General features: G+C 60.4%; 1 protein-coding gene across 32 annotated transcripts in view; it reads left to right on the top strand.

The window, feature by feature from the left end:
- CACNA1G (calcium voltage-gated channel subunit alpha1 G) overlaps positions 1 to 22,197 on the top strand; it is a 62,239-nt gene extending 40,042 nt beyond the window's left edge. For 2 of the 32 annotated variants that reach the window (XM_069481177.1, XM_069481176.1), the window contains 18 exons: positions 713 to 781; positions 884 to 1,068; positions 1,708 to 1,834; positions 3,024 to 3,149; positions 4,006 to 4,095; positions 4,614 to 4,827; positions 11,798 to 11,949; positions 12,654 to 12,763; positions 13,438 to 13,571; positions 13,817 to 13,887; positions 14,001 to 14,079; positions 14,174 to 14,295; positions 14,608 to 14,961; positions 15,616 to 15,759; positions 17,305 to 17,439; positions 19,110 to 19,287; positions 19,534 to 19,703; positions 20,743 to 22,197. In XM_069481177.1, coding sequence (XP_069337278.1) covers positions 713 to 781; positions 884 to 1,068; positions 1,708 to 1,834; positions 3,024 to 3,149; positions 4,006 to 4,095; positions 4,614 to 4,827; positions 11,798 to 11,949; positions 12,654 to 12,763; positions 13,438 to 13,571; positions 13,817 to 13,887; positions 14,001 to 14,079; positions 14,174 to 14,295; positions 14,608 to 14,961; positions 15,616 to 15,759; positions 17,305 to 17,439; positions 19,110 to 19,287; positions 19,534 to 19,703; positions 20,743 to 21,477 — 3,195 coding nt within the window. In that variant the 3' untranslated portion in view covers positions 21,478 to 22,197. Of the gene's footprint in view, positions 1 to 712; positions 782 to 883; positions 1,069 to 1,707; positions 1,835 to 3,023; positions 3,150 to 4,005; positions 4,096 to 4,613; positions 4,828 to 6,640; positions 6,695 to 11,797; positions 11,950 to 12,653; positions 12,764 to 13,437; positions 13,572 to 13,816; positions 13,888 to 14,000; positions 14,080 to 14,173; positions 14,296 to 14,607; positions 14,962 to 15,615; positions 15,760 to 17,304; positions 17,440 to 19,109; positions 19,288 to 19,533; positions 19,704 to 20,742 lie in introns of those variants that run through there. The other 30 variants (XM_069481201.1, XM_069481194.1, XM_069481190.1 and 27 more) reach the window with 23 other exon arrangements.
- Positions 22,198 to 22,430: the final 233 nt, after the last annotated feature.

The following is a 22,430-nucleotide window of genomic DNA, read 5'->3' as shown; positions in this document are numbered from 1 at the left end:
GATGGAGGGGTCGGCCCGGGACCAGGCGGATGAGTGAGCACCATAATGGGAGACTCCACGCCTGGGGCTGTGGGGGCAGAGCAAGGGCGGCTGGCCTCAGAGCTCTCTGTCACTGTGTCACTGTCTCCATATCTCTGTCCCCGTCTGCTCGCTCAGCCACTCCATCTCCGGCTCTGTCATTGTGCCAGACCCCTCCCTCTGTGCTCCTGCTCCACCTCATCCCTCCAGTGCTCTGCGACCCTCTCCTGGCCACTCAGGGATGAGCCTGGGTCGCCTTCTTTCCCGCCCTGCCCCAGCCCGTGCCTGGGGGTGCACAGTCTGTGTGCTCCATTTCTGGGGCGCACAGCTGGAGAGCAAGTGACGAGGGCAGGATGGCGGACGGGGGTCAGAGATCAAGTTAAATCCTGCCCCAGTTTTAAGAAAGGAATCGGGGAATAGGGCCTGGGATATGAGACTCATGACAGCGCTGTGGTGCGCTCATTTCCCGCTCCAGGCCACGTTGCAGGGGCGTTCTGGTCGGGGCGGGGGAGACTGTCCCCAGGGCTGCTTGTGAGTTAGGGTCCTGGCACTGGCTCTGTGTGTGTGGGGTTGGGTGGGGTGACTCATTTTTCTGAGCCACGTGTTAGAAGCAGTCTTTGGCTTCTGCATGCAGAGCCCTGGCCTGAGGGTGGGGGCTTCCCGGTGGGCAAGCCCTGCCTCCTCTCTCCTGCAGGAACGCATCTTCCTGACCCTCTCCAACTACGTCTTCACTGCGGTCTTCCTGGCTGAGATGACAGTGAAGGTGACAGGGGGGTTGGCGCCGGCTCGAGCCCTCTGGTTCCTGGAGGAGGGTGGGTGGGTCGGCTGCAGCGCAGGTGGCTAGTGACGCAGCGGTGGTCCCCAGGTGGTGGCCCTGGGCTGGTGCTTCGGGGAGCAGGCGTACCTGCGCAGCAGCTGGAATGTGCTAGACGGGCTGCTGGCGCTCATCTCCGTCATCGACATCCTGGTGTCCATGGTCTCCGACAGCGGCACCAAGATCCTGGGCATGTTGCGGGTGCTGCGGCTGCTGCGGACTCTGCGCCCGCTCAGGTGAACCCTCCTGGGGGACACCGCCAGCCCCCCACCGGCCCCCACCCCTAGCCCGCAAGCCCACACACGCCTGCTCCCTGTCTGCGACCCCCACCCCAGATGACACTCGCTCAAATTACGGCCCTAGCACTTTCCCTCCGAGGTGCCCACCTGCTCTCAGCTCATCCCTCTCCTTCCCGTCAGCACGACCTATTCCTGAGGGCCACTTTGCTCCATGCCACGTGAGGTGCTGGCAGCCCTGTGCAGGGCACAAGACAAGGGGCCATACCACGGCCTTCAGCTCTCCCTTGGGTGGTCCCCTCAGGGGTCAGGGTTGGACCTTCAACACATTGCATCCCTAGGGAACGCCCCCTTGAGTTGAGTCCCCCCCACCCCGGCCCCAACAGGTAATACATTGGACATCCTGAGGGGGGAGGTGGAGATGTAGGGGCCAGGGGTGTCCATAACCGGCTTTGAGGGCTCATTGTGGGGCTCCTGATGGCAGAGTCCTGTGAAAAGAGGACTGTGCTCTGCCACCAGAGCCCAGGAAGGGACCCATGAGCCAAGGCTGGGGTGGGGAGCTGGGACCCAGCTGGGTAAGGGACAAGGGTGTGCCCGAGCAGGGGGAGCCCCTCTCACCCCCCTCCCTCCCCTCCCCAGGGTAATCAGCCGGGCACAGGGGCTGAAGCTGGTGGTGGAGACGCTGATGTCCTCGCTGAAGCCCATCGGCAACATCGTGGTCATCTGCTGTGCCTTTTTCATCATTTTTGGCATCCTGGGGGTGCAGGTGTGTGGGCCAGCTGTCAGTGAAAGCCTGGGGAGTGCTCTCGTCTCAGCCCTGGGTCCTGAGGCTCTCAAGCTGCTGCTGCTGCCTTTGTTCCAGAAGAGCACAAGCAGGGAGCTTCCCTCCAGGACCGGGGCCTCAGGCCCCTTTGCCTTCTGGGCATTTTGCAGAACACGGGGAGCCTAGAGGAGGGCCCCACAGAGGATCCCGGCTGCAGAGAGGTTTCGGGCCATGGGAGCCGCAGGCTGCTGTTCCTGCCCCCAACCATGAGCTCCTGGAGCGCAGACGCTGGCCCACGTCTGCTCCGGGATCTCCTCCCTTCCTTCCCTGCTTGAGCACGGTGGGCTGCAGGCCAGGCCCGGGGATCCAGGGCCCAGACAGCTGGGCCAGGTTAGCAGCACGCTGGCAGGCAGGCGGGTGCAGACCCCAGACAGGCAGGAAGTGGGGGCTGCTGGGGAAACTTGGCCTCCGGCACAGGGAGGAGACTTGGATTTGGAGGAGAGAGTCAGAGCTGCCTGCAGGATTGCAGACACCTCAGGGGCCTGGGAGCCCCTCCACCCCAGTCTTCCAGGGCCCCTGGCTCCAGCTGTTTCAGCTGCAGAGTAGACAGCTGGCTGTTGGGGCAGCACAGTTGCTCCTGAGTGACTTTCTCCTCCCTTCCCCTCCCTCCTTCCTTTGGCTTCCTGGGATGTCCACTCTGCCCTGGGGAGAGGCAGTTTCCTAGAAATTCTCAGCCCTGGGGGCTAGGCTGGGCTGCATTTATCAGAGCCCTGTGGCGCCTCTCTGCACCCCTCCCTCTACCCAGTGCCTTTCCCCTCCCAGCTCCCCAGCCCCCTTGGAACGTGCATGTCTAACATGGTCCCAGATGGTGCTGATGGGGACTCCCCCTTGGAGCTCCACTGGCCTGGCCCTTGAAAAAGATGAGTGACTGTTACCACCCTTCTGCCCTGTCCCAGTCCCTGCCCCCAATACCATTCCTCCCCTCCCTAGGGAGAGGAAGGGCGTGCCTGCAGGGGAGAGTCCTGGCAGTGCTTCCCCAATTGGCTTACCCCAGAGTAGAGCACCCCAAGCTCACCCAGGTGTGCCCGGAGCTCTTAGGCCCCAGGGCTGCTGTGGGGGGTGGGGCTCAGGAGTCCTGGCTTCCTACACTCACAGCTCATTTCTCTCTGTCCCCGGGAATGTGTGTGTCCAGCTCTTCAAAGGGAAGTTCTTTGTGTGCCAGGGCGAGGACACCAGGAACATCACCAACAAGTCTGACTGTGCCGAGGCCAGTTACCGGTGGGTCCGGCACAAGTACAACTTTGACAACCTCGGCCAGGTGAGCCCCAGGCTCAGAGGTGGGGTGGTGGCGGAGGAGGCAGGAGGGGACACAAGTCCAGGCTCAGTGACACATGCTGACTCCACTGGAGGTGGGCAGCCACAAAGAGAGCAGCCCTTCACTCCCTCTGGTGTCACAAAGCCCAGTCCCTCTGGTGGCAATCCAATAGGTGCGCCCACAGGGGTCTGTAGCCTTCCTTAAAGATGAAGAAACAGGGGCTCAGAGAGGGTAAGGGGCTCACCCAGGGCCACAGAGCTGCATGGCAGAGCAGAAAGCACACATGAGGTTGGCGGGTGTAGCGGGGGTAGCCCTGGGTGTGACTTCTCCACCATCAGTGTCAGCTCAGTGACCGTGGGCAACTGACTGACCAGGGCTTCAGTTTCATCAGCTTGTGAGTGGGGCCATACAGTGTCTCCCTGGAGGTCCCAGTAAGGATGCGATGAGAGGATGTGCGTATTTGCTTCCCGTGTGCAGAGCACACGCATATTCCCGATTCCTTTCCTCGCTCTACATTTGCAGAAACAAATGTAGAAAAGGAAGTAGCTCGCTCAGTTTTGCTGGTTCGTTTCCCAGACCCACCCTGGCTTTGGTTTCTGGATTTCCAGGGCTTTGGGGTCCCTTGCCCTACTACCTGCCTGAACTCAGAGTGTGAACATCTTTCAGGGCTCCTCTGGCTTCAGACTAGCCATGGAGCCCTGGGACAGGGAGCTCTCCTGGGGCCAGGAGTGGGACGCCAGCCCAACCTCTCAAGGGCTAGAGTACCCTGAGCTGCTTCCTGGAGGCACTTCGGGGGCAGGTGGTGGGTGGTTCAGCCACACATCCTAGATTTCACATGATCTCCTTCCCCTCCCCCCAGGCCTTGATGTCCCTGTTCGTGCTGGCCTCCAAGGACGGTTGGGTGGACATCATGTACGATGGGCTGGATGCTGTGGGCGTGGACCAGCAGGTAGGGCCGAGGTGGGCAGGATCCATCTTTGGGCTCAGGTCACTCAGTATGGGATGGTGCCAGGCATAGCTGCAGGCACAGGACAGAAAGAGCAAGGTGGGTTGGCAAAATGCCATCAAAGGGGCGTCACATCTTACAGCAGAGGCTGTAATTGGTGGCCTGCCGGCCAAATCTGGACGTGTTTTATTGGCCTGCAACATGTTTAAAAGTTTTTGAATTTGTGGTGAATATCTAAAAACTGGTGAATTTCACGTGAATATCCAGATTTGGGTCTACTCGGGAAGAGTGAAGGTCTGAGGACACTGGGCCTGTGTTTCCTCAGGGCGGGAGGAGTCAGCTGGTACAAAGAAGCTGAGAATATACTCTCTCCTTTGCCATAGTCTCCACCCCTCCCTACTGCCTAACGTCAACCCCACAGCATTTATATCACCTGCCGGCTCCCTGCAGCTATGTGGGCTTGCGGGACCTCAGGCTGTGGGCAGCGCCTGATGCTCCCCGTCCTTCCTGCTCCCCGCCAGCCCATCATGAACCACAACCCCTGGATGCTGCTGTACTTCATCTCGTTCCTGCTCATTGTGGCCTTCTTTGTCCTGAACATGTTTGTGGGCGTGGTGGTGGAGAACTTCCACAAGTGTCGGCAGCACCAGGAGGAGGAGGAAGCCCGGCGGCGGGAGGAGAAGCGTCTGCGGAGACTGGAGAAAAAGAGAAGGAGTAAGGAGAAGCAGATGGCTGGTCGGTAGTCTTTCCACATCTCTCTGGGTCGTGCTTGACCTTGGCCTTGCGACTGCAGGGGGCTGGGGGCTGGGGCTGGGGGCAGGGAGAAGATGCTCCCACCCCCTTCCTCATCTCCTCCCCCCCAACAGCATGTCTGCCTTTAGAGCCCGCATGAAGCCGGCCACTTCAGCCCCGGGGGTTCAAGGAGCTGCCCCCCGCCTGGGGGGCTCCCTGGGTCTCAGCATTATCCTCCCCGGATGATGCCAGGTGGGAGCGGACACACGGCCTCCCCCGGCTCGACTCTCAGAGGAGCCTCGTGGGATGCTGCACTGCCCTGTGCTGGCATCCAGCCACCCGGGGACTGGCCCAGGTGCCAGCCCTGCCCGCCCAGGGGTGGCAGGCAAACCTCTTGACCCCGTGCCCGAATATTGTCTGTAGCTGCCGAGCAAGGCCTCAGCAGGACCTATTAATGGACGACAGCATGAGAACCCAAGCCCACCCTCCCTCCCTGCGTCCGGCAAAACTACCTGGCTTCCTGACCATCTTTTTTTTTTTTTTTTTGGCCAAACTAAAGAAGGAAAAATCTCCCCAGGCTCAGGGGAGGTCTGGGGTCACAGGACCTCACCTGTGCTCTCCAGCGTCTCTTGGCGTTGGGTGGGTGAAGCTCCCATCCCGTCCCTCCTCGCGCTCTTATGCCACGGGTGGGCCGAGGCTAAGAGGGAAGACACACAGGCCAGGAAGGACGCGAGCGAAGCGGCAGGCGCCCTGTCCCTTTGTTTGTAGTGTGTCTCCAGGTGCGTGTGCACCTGGGTCCCTGTCTTCAGGGCTCCTGTCTATCTGGTACAGCAGAACCTCCGAGCCTCTCTCAGTCACAGCCCACGTCTCTCTAAGTGTCTTCACGTGTGGGTTCCTCCAGGCCTTCGTCTGTCTGTCTGTGTGTCTGTCCCTGTTTGGGGGTGTGGGTTTCCCACGCTCTCTCTGCCCTTTCACAAACCGTCTTCCTTCCGCCGATAAGACGCGTGCCGGGCCCCGAGTTCCCCTTGCGTGTGTTGAAATGTGAGTACCACCAAGTGAGTTAGGGGCTGCGGTGCCCCCGCCTCCCCTCTGCCCTCGGCTCTATCTCCTGCCACCCGAGCCCTGAGCGAGGCGCCTGGAGAAGGGGGCAGAGTGTGGGAGTTGCAGAGGAGGGTGGGGGTGGGACAGGGCCCGTGCTCCCTGCGAGAGGTGGAGGCTGCTCCGGGAGGACGTGGAGGAGACGCTGGCCTCCGGGCAGCAGTGGGCAATGCAGTGCTTGTCCCACACCCTCGACATCAGCCTCCCAGGCCTCCTGCCCAGCTCCGGGTAGGGGTCTGGCCTCGGCTTCCCCATGGATGTCTCAAGCTGAGCAGGTGCGCTGTCCCCAGCGGCCACGCTCCCGCCCCTGCTCCATGCGCCCCACCCCCTCCCTGCAGTTGGACAGATGGAATTCTTTTGGCAGGAGGCACTGTGGCCCCTGCCTGACCAGCTGGCTCCCCTTCTGGGGTCTGTAGCCGTCCCAGGTGCAGCTGAGGCCACTCGAGGTAGGAGCGGACATCTGTTCCGATGACAGGCTGCCTGCCCTCCTGGTGCCTCCCTGCCCCGTGACCCTGGCCAGCTGGCGGGATCATTTATCTTCCTCAAGTGCCCTGTGCCCCCAGTTTGGGGCTGGACGTTCAGAACCCGCCACCCACGCTCAGCGCACCTTACTCGTAGGCAGAGCGAGGGTCGGAGCCGAGGGGATGCGAGCTGCTGAGGGGCCCTGCCCAGCCCACCTGGTCCGGCCAGTGACCAATGTCGTGTTTCGTTCTTTTAGATCTAATGCTGGACGATGTAATTGCTTCCGGCAGCTCAGCCAGCGCTGCGTCAGGTACTGCGTCTGGGGTGTGGGTTCATGCGTGTGGGGACGTGCTCTTTGCTCCCTCTCCATGGCTCATTGATTCTATCCTCTTGGGGTGACGGGGTGAGGGTCCTTGGGGCCCCCAAGAGGGCAGGGGCTGCAGCGCTGGGCTTTGCGTCACCCCGCAGGCCTGCGCTGAGCTGGACGGGAGGGGAGGGCCTGGCACCCCTCCAAGGACACCTCCTGGAGGACCCACCTTCCCAGCGGAGGCTTCTGCAGCCCCCCCCATCCCCTCCTGTGCCTGCGTCCTATGTCTCACCGGTCGATTATTAGAGCTGCAAATCTCTCCCGTCTCCTTTTGTCTGAGGGGAAGACTTTGATCCAAGGGAGCAGGATGAGAGGAGCAGAGAGGGGAAGGATTTGTTTTAAAAATGTAACGATGAATAATTGAACAGATTCATTAATAGTCAAGCAATCACAGTGGCCACGTCATCGCTACACACAGCAGGAATTGGGAGTTGAAGGCCTGTGCTGGCCACGAGCTTCTCCCAAAAAAGCCAGAGATTTGGGAGTGAGTTGGGTCCTTAGCTTCAAAGGCTGTGTCTCTGGGAAGGCCCCCCTGGTCCATCCCGCCCTCCTCTGGTCCCTCGGTCTCCCGCTCTGCTCCCTGCCCCTGCCGGCCCCCGGACGGAGCTTCAGAGGCTCAGCGAGTCCGTGGGGCCTGGCCACGCCATGTGTCCAGCCGGTGGTTCCCGAGCTGTTCTTCCCCAAGGGGCCCCTTATCGTGTCGTCCAACAGACCCCGCATTTTAAAAGGCTGTCTCTGGAGTTAAGAGCACTTCAGTAATGACTTTGTTTCACCGTTTTTACTAATCAGAGGCACATCTAATTGCTAATCAGAGCTTCTGAGCTCCAGAAGGTTACACACTAAATGATGGCAAAGAAAGACCATTTTGTCCTTAGTCTGTGGGGTCTTAATGCAGGCAAATGTAGCATTTCTTTTAAGCTTTTAGAAGTATTGGAAAGAACGTAAGGACACCATGTGGCTGCCTTCTCAGGCTGCTGGGGACAGGGGACTTCATCTGGGAGCCGCTGGCTGCACCTTTCTCCACTGTTCCCCACCCCCCACCCCCCAGCAGGAATCAGGCAGACGCTACCCTGCGGCTGTTGGGCTGTCTGGTCTATGGGGGCTCAGGGACCCACCCAAGGGAGGACCCCTGAGCTGCCCTTCCGTAAGTCATCCCTGAGGCCCTCGGTGGATCCCTGTCTCCTGTCCCCATGGTGCTGAGCTGCGGTGTTTGGCATTGAGAGACCGTCTCTCTGGGGGCTCAGGAGTCTCCGGCTGGTTTGCGTCCAGATTGCCGGGGTTCCGCCACCCCTGTAGCAAGTTGTCTTGCAAATTCCTGAAGTGCTAGGGGACTGAGTGGGAGGAGACGTGGCCTTCAGCTTTCCCCCTGTGGCTCTACCTAGTCTGTCGATGGAAGTGTGCACACATTCACACTCATCCCAAACGCCACCCTCACACAAGGCGGGCCCGCAGAGGCTCCTCTGCCACGGAGGCTGTCCCGTGAATCAGCACATGCACACGTCACGGCCCCCGAGACATGACACACCCACTCGATGCCAAACACCCTGGTTACTCTTGCACTGCACCCCCATTCTGGGGACATGCTGCCTCGCTCCTGCTGGCACATGCAGGCATGTACACGGATCACCCTCCCTGGCTGTTAACGAAGACTCAGAGACCCTGAACAGGGGCTCAGATCAGCCCATATCCCTCTTCCCAGGACCTGGAGTTCTGCATGGTCCAGAACAGAGCTTTTCAAACTTCAGGGTTCATTAGCACCACCTGCAGAGCACACAGATTCCCCGGCCCTACCAAAGAAGTTCCCCTAGATTGGTTTAGGGCAGGACCTGAGCATCTGCATTTCCAATCGGCTCCCGGGGGTTGGTGATGCTGATACACCTGTCTGCCCACCGGGGTGATGCCCACCGGGATGATGGGGACAAAGTCAAACCCCCTAGCCTGGGGTTGTGGGAATCACACACTGCACCACACCTCCCTGCTGGTACCACTCTCCCCTGGGGCTGCTCCCAGGGGGAGCCGGCAGCCAGACCCCAGGGAAGAGCAGAAAAGAGCCTTTGATTATCTGGGGAATGGGCCTGACCAGACACCTGCGTCCAGCCTAGCCCGGCATCCCTGGTGGAGGGAGGGACTCGGGCTGCTGGGTGATCCTGCCAGCCCCAAGTGACCACTCAGCCTCCAGCCCCAGCTCCACTGTCCTCGCCACCTGCAGCATCCACCTCTGCTCACCCTCTCCTTCCACCAGGCCAGGGCCCAGTGATCAGGCCTGGCCACGGCAGTTGAAGGTGTGGCCTCTGCCGTGGGGGCCTGTGTCCCTGGGAGCAACCCCTGCCTCCCACCTACTTACTGCCACTCTCCTCTGCCAACCCTCCACCCTGGCCATGCCTCGGGCTCCCAGTGACCCCTACTAACTCAGCGTGCCTGTTGCCTCACAGCGCCTCTCACCCTTTCCCTGCCCTTGCGCCTGACTGGGGGTCTGGACAGTCCTGGGTCTGACTCTGGTATTTTCTTTGGGAGGGCAGCTCACACTGGTGGGAGGCAGGCAGGTGGGGCCACGGCCTCCAGCTTGCCAGTGACCAGCGGGGCAGACTCCTAGGCTGTGGCCGGAGCTGTCCGAGCAGCTCACCTGCCCAAGGCTCCTCCCAGGGGGGTTCTGTTTCTCTTCCAAACTCGGTGCTTGCCTATAGAACAAGGTCCAGGGAGCAGCAAAGGGGGGGGGGATGGGGGGGTGGCTGGGGGAGTGGCTTAATCCAGAGCCCTCTGGACAGACCATCCAAGGGCATCTTCGGGGCCAGAGCCTCAAGGCCTGTGTCTAAACCCACATGGCAGTGGGGGTGAGGGACTCGAGCTGGAAGTTCAGTCCTGCTGGGTCATGCCTCACAATGTGTTGAAAGGATCACCTTTTACTGAGCCTCCTTCTCTCCCTCTGTAAAACAAATGGTTCCCGGGGAGGTGCTGATCAGCTTGGCCTGGTACTCTTTGGACCTGTGCTCAAGGGGGGGATTTCTGGCAGTTTCAGCACCTGCTGGTCTGGGGCAGGGGCAGGGGTGGAGGGGTATCGTACAGACCTCAGGGGCCTGGGATCTGTCGCTGTGAGCACATGCCCTGCCTCCGTCCTCCTGCCCCCACCTTCCCTCTGGGCTGCTTGCAGGAGGGTCCCTGGCTGAATCCAAGCCCACCCACCCCTCAGGCTCCCAGAGCAAGGCTGGAAGGCAGAGTTGGTGGTAGCAGGGGCCCTATTTGGCCTGGGGCTGCCTACAGAGTCAGGCTGGAGTGACCTGGGAGAGGGGGGAGCTCTCCCTTCCAGCCTCTCCTCTACATTGTCTCGGCTAATAATGGGGCTAATAAGGAGCCGCTTTTTCTAACCTAATTGTATTCAAACATTTTAGTTAATTCTCCATTCATATTTTAGCATAATGGGATCGGGTGCTCTCGGCATTTATGGAGATTAATGCAGAGAAAGAGTTCCGGCTGCTAAGGCAACGCAGGGCGACTAGCGCCCTCTGGTTCTCGTGGTACTGATGGAAGGAAGGAAGAGGCCCGGCTCTCCCGGTCCACCCTCCACCATCGCAGTGTGGATGACCCGGGGCCTCACGTCCCCTGCCCAGGCCTCTCCACCCCCACACTCCCGGGGCGCAGGAGGGCAGCCTGAACAAATGAAGCCACTTCTCTGAAAACAAAACGATGGCCTCACGTGCCCGTAAGGCACACTAGAACTCCTCGGGGACTCGGCCCCTTGGTTATCCACACCTCAGGGCCGATGCTGGAGAGTGGCCGCGTGGGCTTGGAGCGACAGCTCACAAGGCCGACTGTGCAGCTCCTGGGCACTCTTCTTCCTTCGGCCTTTGGTGGGAGCCCACCCTAGGCCACTCCCTGCCTTAGTTTACCTCTCTGTAAAATGGTCCTCTGCATGGGAAAGGACAGTTACATCTGAGCTGGCCTGGGCCCAAAGCTTCCTGCTGCCCCTGAGCCAGCCAGCCCCTGGCACGGGCCTCAGAGGCTGCAGCCCTTGCTGGCTGGCTTCCACCCTGGACCTCCTGAGAGGGGGAAGGGCTGTCTGGGACCTGAGGCTGCCCCAAGCCTCCCCGTGAGGAGCCTCCTCCCTCTTTGTGGCTGCCTGGGAGACCAATCTGTCAACCTCCTCCAGATAATATGTGCCCCAACTTGGCCCAGCCCTTCCTCGGCACCTAGAGGAGGGGCCCCCTGCAATCTCCTGCCCCCAGATTCTGCCTGCTTAGCAGGCCAACCTTCTGGCACCATGATTTTTATATCGAAGTGGTTCACTAATTACAAGAGAAATATTGTGCCTCTGACAGATCTCAGACAGTGTTTCCAGCCCAGCCTGCAGCCTAATGCTGCCCCGACACCCAGGAGCAGGCTAGGCATTGCCTCATTAGAAACTGGGTGAGTCCACAAGTGGGACCCTCCCAGCGTGAGTCTGGGATGGAGCAGAGCCCTGAGGCCTCCCCGCTGCCCTCCCCCACACGAGGGTGCAGGAGGCCCAGGCCCTGCCCCCTGGAGGCCCTCTGAGTGGGTCAGTGCAGCCAGCCAAGAAGACGTCCAATTTCCAATCTCCGGCTTTATCTTCCAATCCCGGCTATGTGTAATCTCCTGTGCTCCCCCCAAGGGGCTGAGCTTGGTGAATGAGCAAAAGGCTTTGCTGCTCTGTTGATGGAGCCTCCTCTGAGCCCGATAAGGCCGGTGGTTTTTCATCTTATTGATCCGGCCTCGCTGCGGAACACTGAGTCGAGGGCTCTAAGAGGGGCTGGTGGATTTCGGAGGCTGTCTTGGGGAGGGGGCTCACCTGGTGTCTAATGTAGGTGGGGAGCTCTGCATGTCCTGACCCAACTGCAGCCAGTACAACAGATGCTTGGAGGGGGACGTGCTGAGAGAGCGGCACCCCCTCCAAAGGGCAGCGTGGGGAGGGTGAGGATGCTGATGACACCGGAATGTTGGCGTTAGAGGCTGGCAGCTGTGAGGGACTGGGGGTGGCGGGGTGCCGGGGGCAGGGGCCTGACGCTTGCTCTGCTCTCCTCCCTGCCCCGCCAGAAGCCCAGTCCAAACCCTACTACTCGGACTACTCCCGCTTCCGGCTCCTCGTCCACCACTTGTGCACCAGCCACTACCTGGATCTCTTCATCACAGGTGTCATCGGGCTGAATGTGGTCACCATGGCCATGGAGCACTACCAGCAGCCCCAGGTAGGAGCAAGGGACCAGCCACCCGACCCCCACCTCAAGCCATGGAACCCCAGGGCGAGGCTAGCACACTTGAGCCAGGGCACTTCTGTGCCAGACAAGTGCTGGGCAGCTTACATGGTTTCCCCTTGTGCCCTTTGTGGTGACCTTTGGAGGTGGGTGTCATCTCTGTTTTATATGAGGACGCTGAGGCCCAGAGATGTTAGTTGACTTGACCAAGGTCACACAGCTAGAAAGTGGAGGATCTGGTTTCTTTACCCAGCGAATACTTATTGAGTGTCTGCCATGAGCTAGCTGGGCACTGGACCTTTGAGGGGAAAGAAGGCACTTCGGTGCCTGCCCTCCTGGAATTTCAGAACTCACCTGTGATCTTGCCACTTTTCCAGTCAGCCTCCCTTGGCTGCCCTCCAGCCCTCAGTTTCCCCATCTGTACAATGAGGAGGTTGAATTGGTAATGCGCAAGGCCTCTTCCAGTCCTAGCACCCTGTGCCTTCCAGCACATTCTCATGAGGCCCACATTCTCGTGAATGAGGAGCTTACCCCACCCTGGGGTGGGGGGCAGATGGTCAGCCTTCCTGGCGGGAGCAGGGAGGACAGCTCTCCTCAGACTCAGCCTGTCTCCCAGGTCCGGGCGGTATGATGGGGTGGGGGGCAGGCCTCTGCCCTGGGCCTCAGGAGACCCTGCATCTTGTCCCCGTCCCTGCCAGATCCTGGATGAGGCTCTGAAGATCTGCAACTACATCTTCACTGTCATCTTCGTCTTGGAGTCAGTTTTCAAACTCGTGGCCTTCGGTTTCCGTCGGTTCTTCCAGGACAGGTAATGGAGAGGAGAGAGGGGTGGGAGACTTGGGTGGCGGGGCAGAGAGGGGTGTGTCTCTTGGGGAAATACCCAGGAGGACCTAGTGCCTAAAGCCCTTTGGTAACTGCTGAGGTCCAGCCCCCACTGGTGGCTGATGCAGGGGCAGGGGAGCACCCAGGGCCTGGGAGATGGGAGAGCGTGGAGGGAGTTTGACAAGACAGGGCCTGGGGGGCACTGGCAGCTGGAAATCAATGTGGCCAAGCCTGGGGCTTAGGACCACAGAGCCTGGAGCCAGACTGACTGGACCAGATTTGAATCCCGGTGGCCTCAGGTAAGTTACTTAACCTCTCTGTGCCTCAGTTTCCTCATCTGTGAAATAGGAGACTATAATCATATCCACATCACAGAGCTGTGAGTTTATGGGTTCCTATTTGTAAAGTGGTGCATAGTAAACATTGTATAAAAGCAAATGAATACAGATAAAAAGCAGAGGCCCTCGAGCTAAAGTCCTAGCCCTACCTGTGCCGCCACTTGGCCGTGTGGCCTTAGGTAAGCCATGCCTCTCCTCTGCAGGGCGGGAGGCTGGACCAGCTGGCCTCTGCCCTCCTTCCCAGCCCTGTCTTTCTGTGCCGCAACTGCCCCTCCTCCACGACCCCTGCCCCCACTCAGGGGGCCGTGTCCTGGGCTTTCAGGTGGAACCAGCTGGACCTGGCCATCGTGCTGTTGTCCATCATGGGCATCACGCTGGAGGAGATTGAGGTCAACGCCTCGCTGCCCATCAACCCCACCATCATCCGCATCATGAGGGTGCTGCGCATCGCCCGAGGTTGGTGTCCAGCTGCCTGCCCACACACCTGTCCCCCTGGGGCACCAGCCCAGGGAGAGGTGGCAAGAGTCAGCTTTGTGGCTGGCCAGGGACTGGGTGGCCGTGGGTTCCATGGGTCTTTCTCCCAGCCTCTGCCACCGGGGAAGATTGAGGGTTGGGCTGAAGGTGGGGGTGCGGCCTGGCTGGGCCAGCTGTGTGGCCAGGGACCCAGAGGGGCCAGCTCATGACGTTGTCCTGTCCTGCAGTGCTGAAGCTGCTGAAGATGGCTGTGGGCATGCGGGCGCTGCTGGACACGGTGATGCAGGCCCTGCCCCAGGTAGCTGGGGGGCCTCTGGGGATGGGGAGGTGCCCTCCAGAGGGGCTGGGGGCTCAGGGAAGCTGACTGGGAGATCCAGTGGCACCTTTCCCATTTCTTTTCCTCTTTTCCAGGTGGGGAACCTGGGACTGCTCTTCATGTTGTTGTTTTTCATCTTTGCAGCTCTGGGCGTGGAGCTCTTTGGAGACCTGGGTGAGTTGGGGTGGGGGAGGGGGGAGGAGCCAGGGCAGGAGATCCAGGGGCTCCTGGACTAACACAGCCCTCTCCCCCTCCCCCTCCTCCCCAGAGTGTGATGAGACACATCCCTGTGAGGGCCTGGGCCGGCATGCTACCTTCCGGAACTTTGGCATGGCCTTCCTGACCCTCTTCCGAGTCTCCACAGGTGACAACTGGAACGGCATCATGAAGGTGAGAGCCCACCCAGGGCTGGCCCAGGTGCCAGGGAGGCAGCCCTATTTCTTGGGAAGATGGATTGGCCATGAATAAAAGCATGTGACCTTCTCTCCCCCATGCCAGAAGGCTCTGGAACTCCCTCTCCCCAGGACATGCTCTGACTCATACTTCCTTAGGCGCCATCTAATGTTCTTCTGCCCCCAGGATACTCCCTCCTCCTCCCCTCCCTTCTCCTGTTCCCATGTTCTGTGACACCAGTGACCTGATTTTCCACGACAGCCCCATCCTCTGTCCTGCCGGCCTCACCCTCTCTCCCGCCCGCCCCAGGACACCCTCCGGGACTGTGACCAGGAGTCCACCTGCTACAACACGGTCATCTCGCCCATCTACTTCGTGTCCTTCGTGCTGACGGCCCAGTTCGTGCTGGTCAACGTGGTGATCGCTGTGCTGATGAAGCACCTGGAGGAGAGCAACAAGGAGGCCAAGGAAGAGGCCGAGCTGGAGGCCGAGCTGGAGCTGGAGATGAAGACCCTCAGCCCCCAGCCCCACTCGCCGCTGGGCAGCCCCTTCCTCTGGCCCGGGGTCACGGGCCCTGACAGCCCCGACAGCCCTGAGCCCGGGGGCCTGTGCACCGAGGCCCGTGCTAGAGCAGCCTCCCGCCTCTCCCTGGAGCACCCCTTGGTGAGCGCACACCCAGCCCTGCTGCGAGGGGCCTGGGGCAGGGGGAGGGCGGGCGGGGTGGACTGTGGGAGGCGCTGTGGCAGCACAGGGGACCCCAGGCTCCTCCTGGATCCTTCCGACCCCGCTGCCTGGACGCTGGGGAGCAGTCCCTGCCCCTCCCCAGCAGGCTGCCCACACTCACCCCACGGGGCCACCCCGGCTCCCGTGGCCTGGTCTGGCCTCCCCTTCCTGGCTCTTAGGTTCAAGGCTAAGTTTTCTGTTTCCTTCCTGTTTCTTTCTTACCCTTGCCCAATTGCCAAACCTCTGTCCTACCCACCCTCTAACCCCCCTGATATCCGTCCATCCCTCCATCCTTTTCTCTGTCCTCTCCCTGTCCCTCCCTCACATGGGCTCTTCTCATCTCCATCTCCCATGTCTCCTTCCTCCTCTCACACCTTCCCTCTTCTCCACGCCCTCCTCTTCCTCTGTCTCTTTGTTGCGCTGTGTGTGTGTGTGTGTGTGTGTGTGTATGTGTGTGCCTGTGTGTCACGTGGGTCTCACCTCCTCTTTCTCCCTCTGTCTCTCGTCCACCCTCTACCACGACACTTCCCGTCACTGCCCCTCCACCCCGTGCTCCCTGGCTCTCCGGCTCCCCTGCGGGCTGGTCCTCCCCAGGACAGACAGCTGTTTGACACCATGTCCCTGCTGATCCAGGGCTCCCTGGAGGGGGAGCTGAAGCTGATGGACGAGCTGGCAGGCCCGGGGGGCCAGCCCTCTGCCTTCCCTTCTGCCCCCAGCCTGGGCGGCTCCGACCCACAGGTTACTGTGCCTTCGTGCTGTGCCCCTCCCCTGACTGCGCCGGGCTGTGCCATGCTGTGCCGCGCTTCTGGGGAGGCTGGGGGTGTTGCCGGGCCCCTGGGTATCTGCAGGAAGGGCAGCCTCAGGGCCTCAGTTGAGCATTGGGCCTGGCAGGAGGCAGTCAGGGGTTCTTGCAGGCTGAGATCAACCTCTGGAACAGAATTGGAAGGGAGGGATATTGAGGTTGCCCTTCCAAGGGGGAAGGATGGAGGGAGAAGAAGCTTGGGGAGGTAGTTTGTAAGAAAGAATCTGAAAGAGAGGAGAGCAAAGGGGCAGAAGACAAGTTGGCAGTGGGACCTTAGGGGCGGAGGGGTGAGGTGCCAGACGCAGGTGCCAGGAATAGCACAGATGGCCAGGGAACCCACTGAGGGGCATGCCTTCAGCCACAGTCCATTTCTCCTCTTGTGTCCAGCACCCACCCCAGTCCCGTTTGGTGGCTCTTTAAGCCGTGGAGCCCTTTGGGCACGATGGGTGCTCAGTAGCTGCTGACTTCTGTCCTGGGAGGGATGGAGGGCTCCCGCTTGGGCATGGGCTCTGAGACGTGGTGTGGAACAGGGCTTGGCTTCCTCCCCAAGCCCAGTCCCTTCCCACAGTACCATCTAATCCCAGATCTTCTGCCTTCTGGGCTCCTCCTGCCCTCCTCTTCTGCCCTGGATCCCTTCCCCTTGGCAGAGGGCCCCGCCACCCCTCCACCTAGGTCAGGGGCTCAGACCTGGAGTGGAGACAGGAGTCAGCTGGAGATAGAAAGGCCTGGTCCTCCGCAGGCAGGTTCCCGGGAAGCCTTTAGCCTGATCCAAAAACACGGACAGTGATCCTCACGTGGGAAGGGACCTCGCCTCATGGGACTCAGTCTCAGCCAGATGGTGTGGCGGCCCACCCGCGTGCGCCCACTGGGCGGGCGGGAGGAGAGCGCCTCCCCGAGCCCGAGTTGGAGAGGGCGGGCTGCAGGCAGGCGGAGGAGGGCCCGCGAGGGGAGAAGCCGGAATCTGGGGGCAGGCCAAGTCCTGCCAGGCTCTTGGAAGCGGAGAGAATAGGCAGAAAACAGCCGTCAGATTGGCGGCATTGTCCCCAGCACCCCCGTGCCGCCCTGTCTGTGCCCAGAGGAGAGACGGTGCTTTGCTGGCCTTTCTTCATTTTTCTTTTTGGTATCATCTTTATGAACGTCGAAAGCCCCCCCTCCTCCCTGCTCCCCCCCTGGGCGGTGGTAGTGTGGGAGGGGCTGGTGAGGTTCCCGGGGTGTCTTTAGAATGTGTTTCTGTGTCTCGGCTTTGTCAGTGTTTGCTCTGGCTCTTTGGTGCCTGCCGCAGCCTCTGATCAGAGCAGGGGGTTGAAGGGGGTGAGGGGAGGCGCTGTGGGCTTGTTTGGGAAAGGGTAGGGGAGAGCAGGGACGCCTTTCTTCCCCAGGCTTGGTCTAAAGGGGGAAGTGGGGACGGAGAGAGTGTGCGCGCGTGCACACGTGCGCGCTGTCCTGGTTTCTCATGCCTGATCATCTCTCTCCCTGTCTAGATCCCTCTAGCTGAGATGGAGGCTCTGTCTCTGACGTCAGAGATTGTGTCTGAACCGTCCTGCTCTCTAGCTCTGACGGATGACTCTTTGCCTGATGACATTCACACACTCTTACTTAGTGCCCCGGAGAGCAATGTACATACACTGCCCCTCACGGCTCCCCGGCCACCCCCGGGGCTGGGCTGGCTGCAGGGCTCCAGAGCAGCCCAGGGAGGACCCTGGGCATCTCCTCTCACTCTGCCACCAGGCTCCATCCAGAGGCATCAGCTGGCAGGCAGGCTGGCTCTGCTGGCATGAGGTCTGCAAGTCCCCCACCGGGGACAAAGAAATTAGATGAGATTAAATTGGGGCCTTGCCCAGAAGGGTGTAGGGACAGTGCTTATGAAAGGGTTAAACCGGACACCCAGGAGTGACACAGCCCAACACAGAGGTGGCATCAGAGCCAGTCTCTGTATTTGGAGCCCTGTGCAAGCCAGCCCTCCCCGTCCCTGCACCCCTCCTTCCCCCCAACATGAGACATTCACCACCACACAGTGGGTGAGAGCCACATCTCTTCCACTACCACCACGCCCTTCTGCCCTTCTTCACCTGGGGCGCTGTTCCTGTCTCCTCTGTCACTGTCCCTGTGTGTCCCTGCCGTCCTTTTGCCGAACTCAGCGGGGTGGGGGGGGGGCTTCTTTGTGTCTGACAACTCCCTCCTCCCCACCCCTGCCCTGTCCCAGCTCCCTGTCCCCTTCCAGCTGTGAGCAGCCCCTCCTCCCAGCCCTTCCCCTCCTGCTGTCGGAGCAGGCCCAGCTGGGGCAGAGGCTTGACCACCGGCTGGGGGTGCCTAGGGGTCTTGGGTGGCTGGCAGAAGCGGAGCCCCGGGCTGAGAGACAAAGCAAGGAAGGGAGACTGGCCTCTCCCGCAGCCATCCTCAGGCCTGCGGGCTGTTCAGCTGGCTGGGCCCACTTCGGGGACAGAAACCCGAATGGGGAACTAGGAATGGGGGTGGGGTCACGAGGGCCATGGAGAAAGCTCTTGGGAGCAAACCTTGCTCCCTCCAGTGGGCGGAGGCTGATTATCACCTTTCTTTGAAACAGCAAAAACCCACTCCCACCCTAAGTCTGTCCACTAAGGATGAGCTGAGTCCACAAGCCCAGGTCCCCGCAGAGTCCCTGTGTTGTTGCAGTGGAGCAGGGGAGCCCGCTGTGGCATCTCCCTGGTGTTCAGCTGTCATTCAACCCACGGGAACTCAGCACAGGCCCCGTGCTGGGACCGGGACTGCCACAGGGACCAGATTAACAGCCTCGTCCCTGCAGGCTCTCAAGGGCTGCCCAGTCCCCTGCTCACTGGGAGTGTCCTCTCCCCGCACAGCTCCAGCAAGGGGCGGGGGGTGCTGCTGTTAGCTTTTAATCCTCTCCTGTGCTGCTCTGGGTCAGGGCCCAGGCCCAGCCCCTGTGGCACCAGGGCTCCCTTCAGAGCCTCTAAACGGGGGCCTTAGAATGAGCTCGTGAACCAGCTGCAGGGCTGGGGGCTGGGGGCTGCTCTCCCTTCTCTGGACACCTCCTCGCCCCTACACCGCCCCGCTGGGAGGCTTGGAGGTGACAATGTGCTTAGGTTCCTGGGGCAGGGCCTCCTCCCACCCTCTTCCTCCCCATGTCTGCCGCTCCCCAGCCACGCTCATGCCCATCTCTACCTTGTCCTGGGAGGGGTGGGGGTGAGGGCGGTGGGGGGGGGCTGGTTTCTATAGTCCAGCTCTGCCTCAGTTACCAAACCCAGACGCCCTCTCTTCCCCGCACCTCCCACCCCTGTTCCTTTTGCAGATGGAGCCCCGCCCCGAGGAGGTGCCGGTCATGCTGGGACCAGACTTACTGACCGTGCGGAAGTCTGGGGTCAGCCGCACGCACTCTCTGCCCAACGACAGCTACATGTGTCGGGATGGAAGCACTACCGAGGGGCCCCTGGGACACAGGGGCTGGGGGCTCCCCAAAGCTCAGTCAGGTACCAGGGCTGGGCCAGGCTGGCTCAGCTCACACAGGGAGACCCCCTCCTTTCCTAAGCCAGTCCTGACTTGGGTGGGGGGACTGAGGCAGCAACAGGGGGCTCTCCTACCTCTGGGGAGCCCCCAGCCCGCGGGGTGGGGTTAAGGGTAGAGGCCCTGATGGGGGAGGGAGTGTGGAAGGGAGGGGCTGGGGTAGGACAACCTCTCTCCTCCTCACCCCTCCCCTGCTCCCCTTCCCCCGGCAGGCTCCATCTTGTCCGTTCACTCCCAACCAGCAGACACCAGCTACATCCCGCAGCTTCCCAAAGATGTGCCCCACCTGCTCCAGCCCCACGGCGCCCCCACGTGGGGCACCATCCCCAAACTACCCCCACCGGGCCGCTCCCCTTTGGCTCAGAGGCCACTCAGGCGCCAGGTGAGCAGGTGTGGAGTGGTGGGCATGGGCCTGGGGGCTTCCAGCAGACATTTATTGTATGCCCAGGCTGTGCCAGATCAGTTCTGGGTGCCAGGGACACAGGATAGGGCAAAGCAGAGGTGGCCTGTGCCTTCTTGAACTTCACACCCACTCTCTTGTTTTACTGAGAAGGCCTGGGGGCCGGGACAGGGCGGGCAGCAGTTGCCCAGGGCCACACATATTGACCATACATAGAACCCAGGCCTCTGGACCTCCTTTCCCCCAGCCCAGAGCCACTTCCCTATTCTCCACACTTTGGACTGAGGTGAGGGACATGAAATAGGTTTTAAGTGTTTTCACTTTTGGCCAAGTCCCAAGCACTCCCAGGGCACAGAGCAGAGCCACATGAAGCCAGGTGAGACGTATCTGCCCCACCTGTGACAAGTCCACAGCCCGTGTCTGGTGTCTGCCCTTTGCATGAACGTAAGAATCTGCTCAGTCCTATGCACTGGGACAGCAGGCTCGGTCCTTGTTTATTCTACAAATATCCACTAAACGGCCTCTGTGTGCCAGGCACTGGGGACACAGCTCCTGCCCTCTGGAGGTCACAGTCCCATGGCAGAGACATACACACCATCAGATCATTGCAGCAACAGGTCACAGTTGCCAGATGCTCGTGTGTGGTGCAACGGGGAGCACGGAGGAGGAAGGGGGCAGTTTTACTTGGGGGTGGAGACTGTCAAGCACGACATCACAGAGAACCTGCTTCCTTAAAGTTGAGAGGTGCTTCCCAACTGGGAAGGGAATTCAAAGCCAAAGGGATAGGGGGCTGCAGAGAGTTGTTCCTGCAGGCTTGGAGGATACCAGGACATGGGGAAGGGAAGACAGGATTTGGGGTGAGGGGAGGCATGGTAGACGGCAGGCTGTATACGGAACCTCTGTCCCAGTAAGAGCAGCTGCCAGTACCTCTGCTGCTGCATGGGCATGGGGGTGATGGCGGGAGGGACAATCCACACTGCAGAGGAAACCCCTGCGCTGACCCCTCCCCCACCCCATACAGGCAGCAATAAGGACTGATTCCTTGGACGTCCAGGGCCTGGGCAGCCGGGAGGACTTGCTGTCAGAGGTGAGCGGGCCCTCCCCACCTCTGGCCCGGGCCTACTCCTTCTGGGGCCAGTCGAGCATCCAAATGCAGCAGCATTCGCGCAGCCAGAGCAAGATCTTGAAGCACATGCCCTCGCCAGCCCCTTGCCCAGGCCCGGAACCCCACCAGGACAAGGGCCCTCCGGAGACCAGAAGCAGCTTAGAGTTGGACACGGAGCTGAGCTGGGTTTCGGGAGACCTCCTGCCCACTGGCGGCCAGGAGGAGCCCCCGTCCCCGCGGGACCTGAAGAAGTGCTACAGCGTGGAAGCCCAGAGCGGCCAGCGCCGGCCTGTGTCTTGGCTGGATGAACAGAGGAGACACTCCATTGCCGTCAGCTGCCTGGACAGCGGCTCCCAACCCCACCTGGGCCCAGGCCCCTCGAACCTCGGGGGCCAGCCTCTTGGGGGGCCAGGGAGCCGGCCCAAGAAAAAATTCAGCCCACCCAGTATCTCCATAGACCCCCCTGAGAGCCAGGGCCCTCGGCCCCCACCCAGCCCTGGCGTCTGCCTCCGGAGGAGGGCTCCATCCAGCGAGTCCAAGGACCCCTTGGCCTCTGGCCCCCCTGACAGCATGGCTGCCTCACCCTCCCCAAAGACAGACGTGCTGAGTCTCTCCGGCTTATCCTCTGACCTAGCAGACCTGGACCCCTGAGTCCTGCCCCACCCTCCCACTCGCCTTTCTCCACTGGGTGCCAAATCCTAGCTCCTCCTCCTGGGCTATCTTCCTGACAAGAGTTCCATATAGACACCAAGGAGGCGCTCCGCCCGCCTCGGTGGCTCTGGGCACCTGCAAGCAGAACTTCCAAAGAGTGAGGAGCAGCAGCCCTGGCACCTCCGGCTCCGGGCGGAAGGAGAGCGAGGCCCAGTGCAGCTGAGGTTCCCGACACCAGGAGCTGTTGGGAGAAAGCAATACGTTTGTGCAGAATCTCTATGTATATTCTATTTTATTAAATTAATTGAATCTAGTATATGCGGGATGTACGACATTTTGTGACTGAAGAGACTTGTTTCCTTCTACTTTTATGTGTCTCAGAATATTTTTGAGGCGAAGGCGTCTGTCTCTTGGCTATTTTAACCTAAAATAACCAGTCTAGTTATATTCCCTCTTCTTGCAAAGCACAAGCTGGGAGCGCGAGTGCATTACCGCCCCGACGGTGGCCCATCTTCGGCGGAGAGCGAGAACCATTTTGGAAACTGTAATGTAACTAATTTTCTCCTTTAACCTCGTCATCATTTTCTGTAGGGGAAAAAGAAAAAAAAAAAAGAAAAAAGGAAAAAATGAGATTTTACAAATGAAATGGAACCTTTTTATATATACATACATACATATCTATATATATATATATAATAAAGTAATTTTCCTAAATAAAAAATAAATCACGGTCCAGAGTAAAAGCCAAGGGTGTGGAGAGTTAGGCATGTCCAGATGGCATTGGAGAGAGATTCCTGGAGTTGGGGAGTGGGCGGCAGGAAGGGAAGGTGTGTGTGAGTGCGTGTGTGTGTGTGTGTGTGTGTCTGAGGGAGAGAGAACCCACACGCCTTGCTCTGGAGGACTGCAACCTCCAGCCTGCCCTCCCCGGGCGGGAAGGACAGGCGAAGCCCCTT

This window comes from Eulemur rufifrons, chromosome 9, assembly GCF_041146395.1.
Source record: "Eulemur rufifrons isolate Redbay chromosome 9, OSU_ERuf_1, whole genome shotgun sequence".
Taxonomy (NCBI): Eukaryota; Metazoa; Chordata; class Mammalia; order Primates; family Lemuridae; genus Eulemur; species Eulemur rufifrons.
This window is presented reverse-complemented; position numbering and strand designations above follow the sequence as displayed.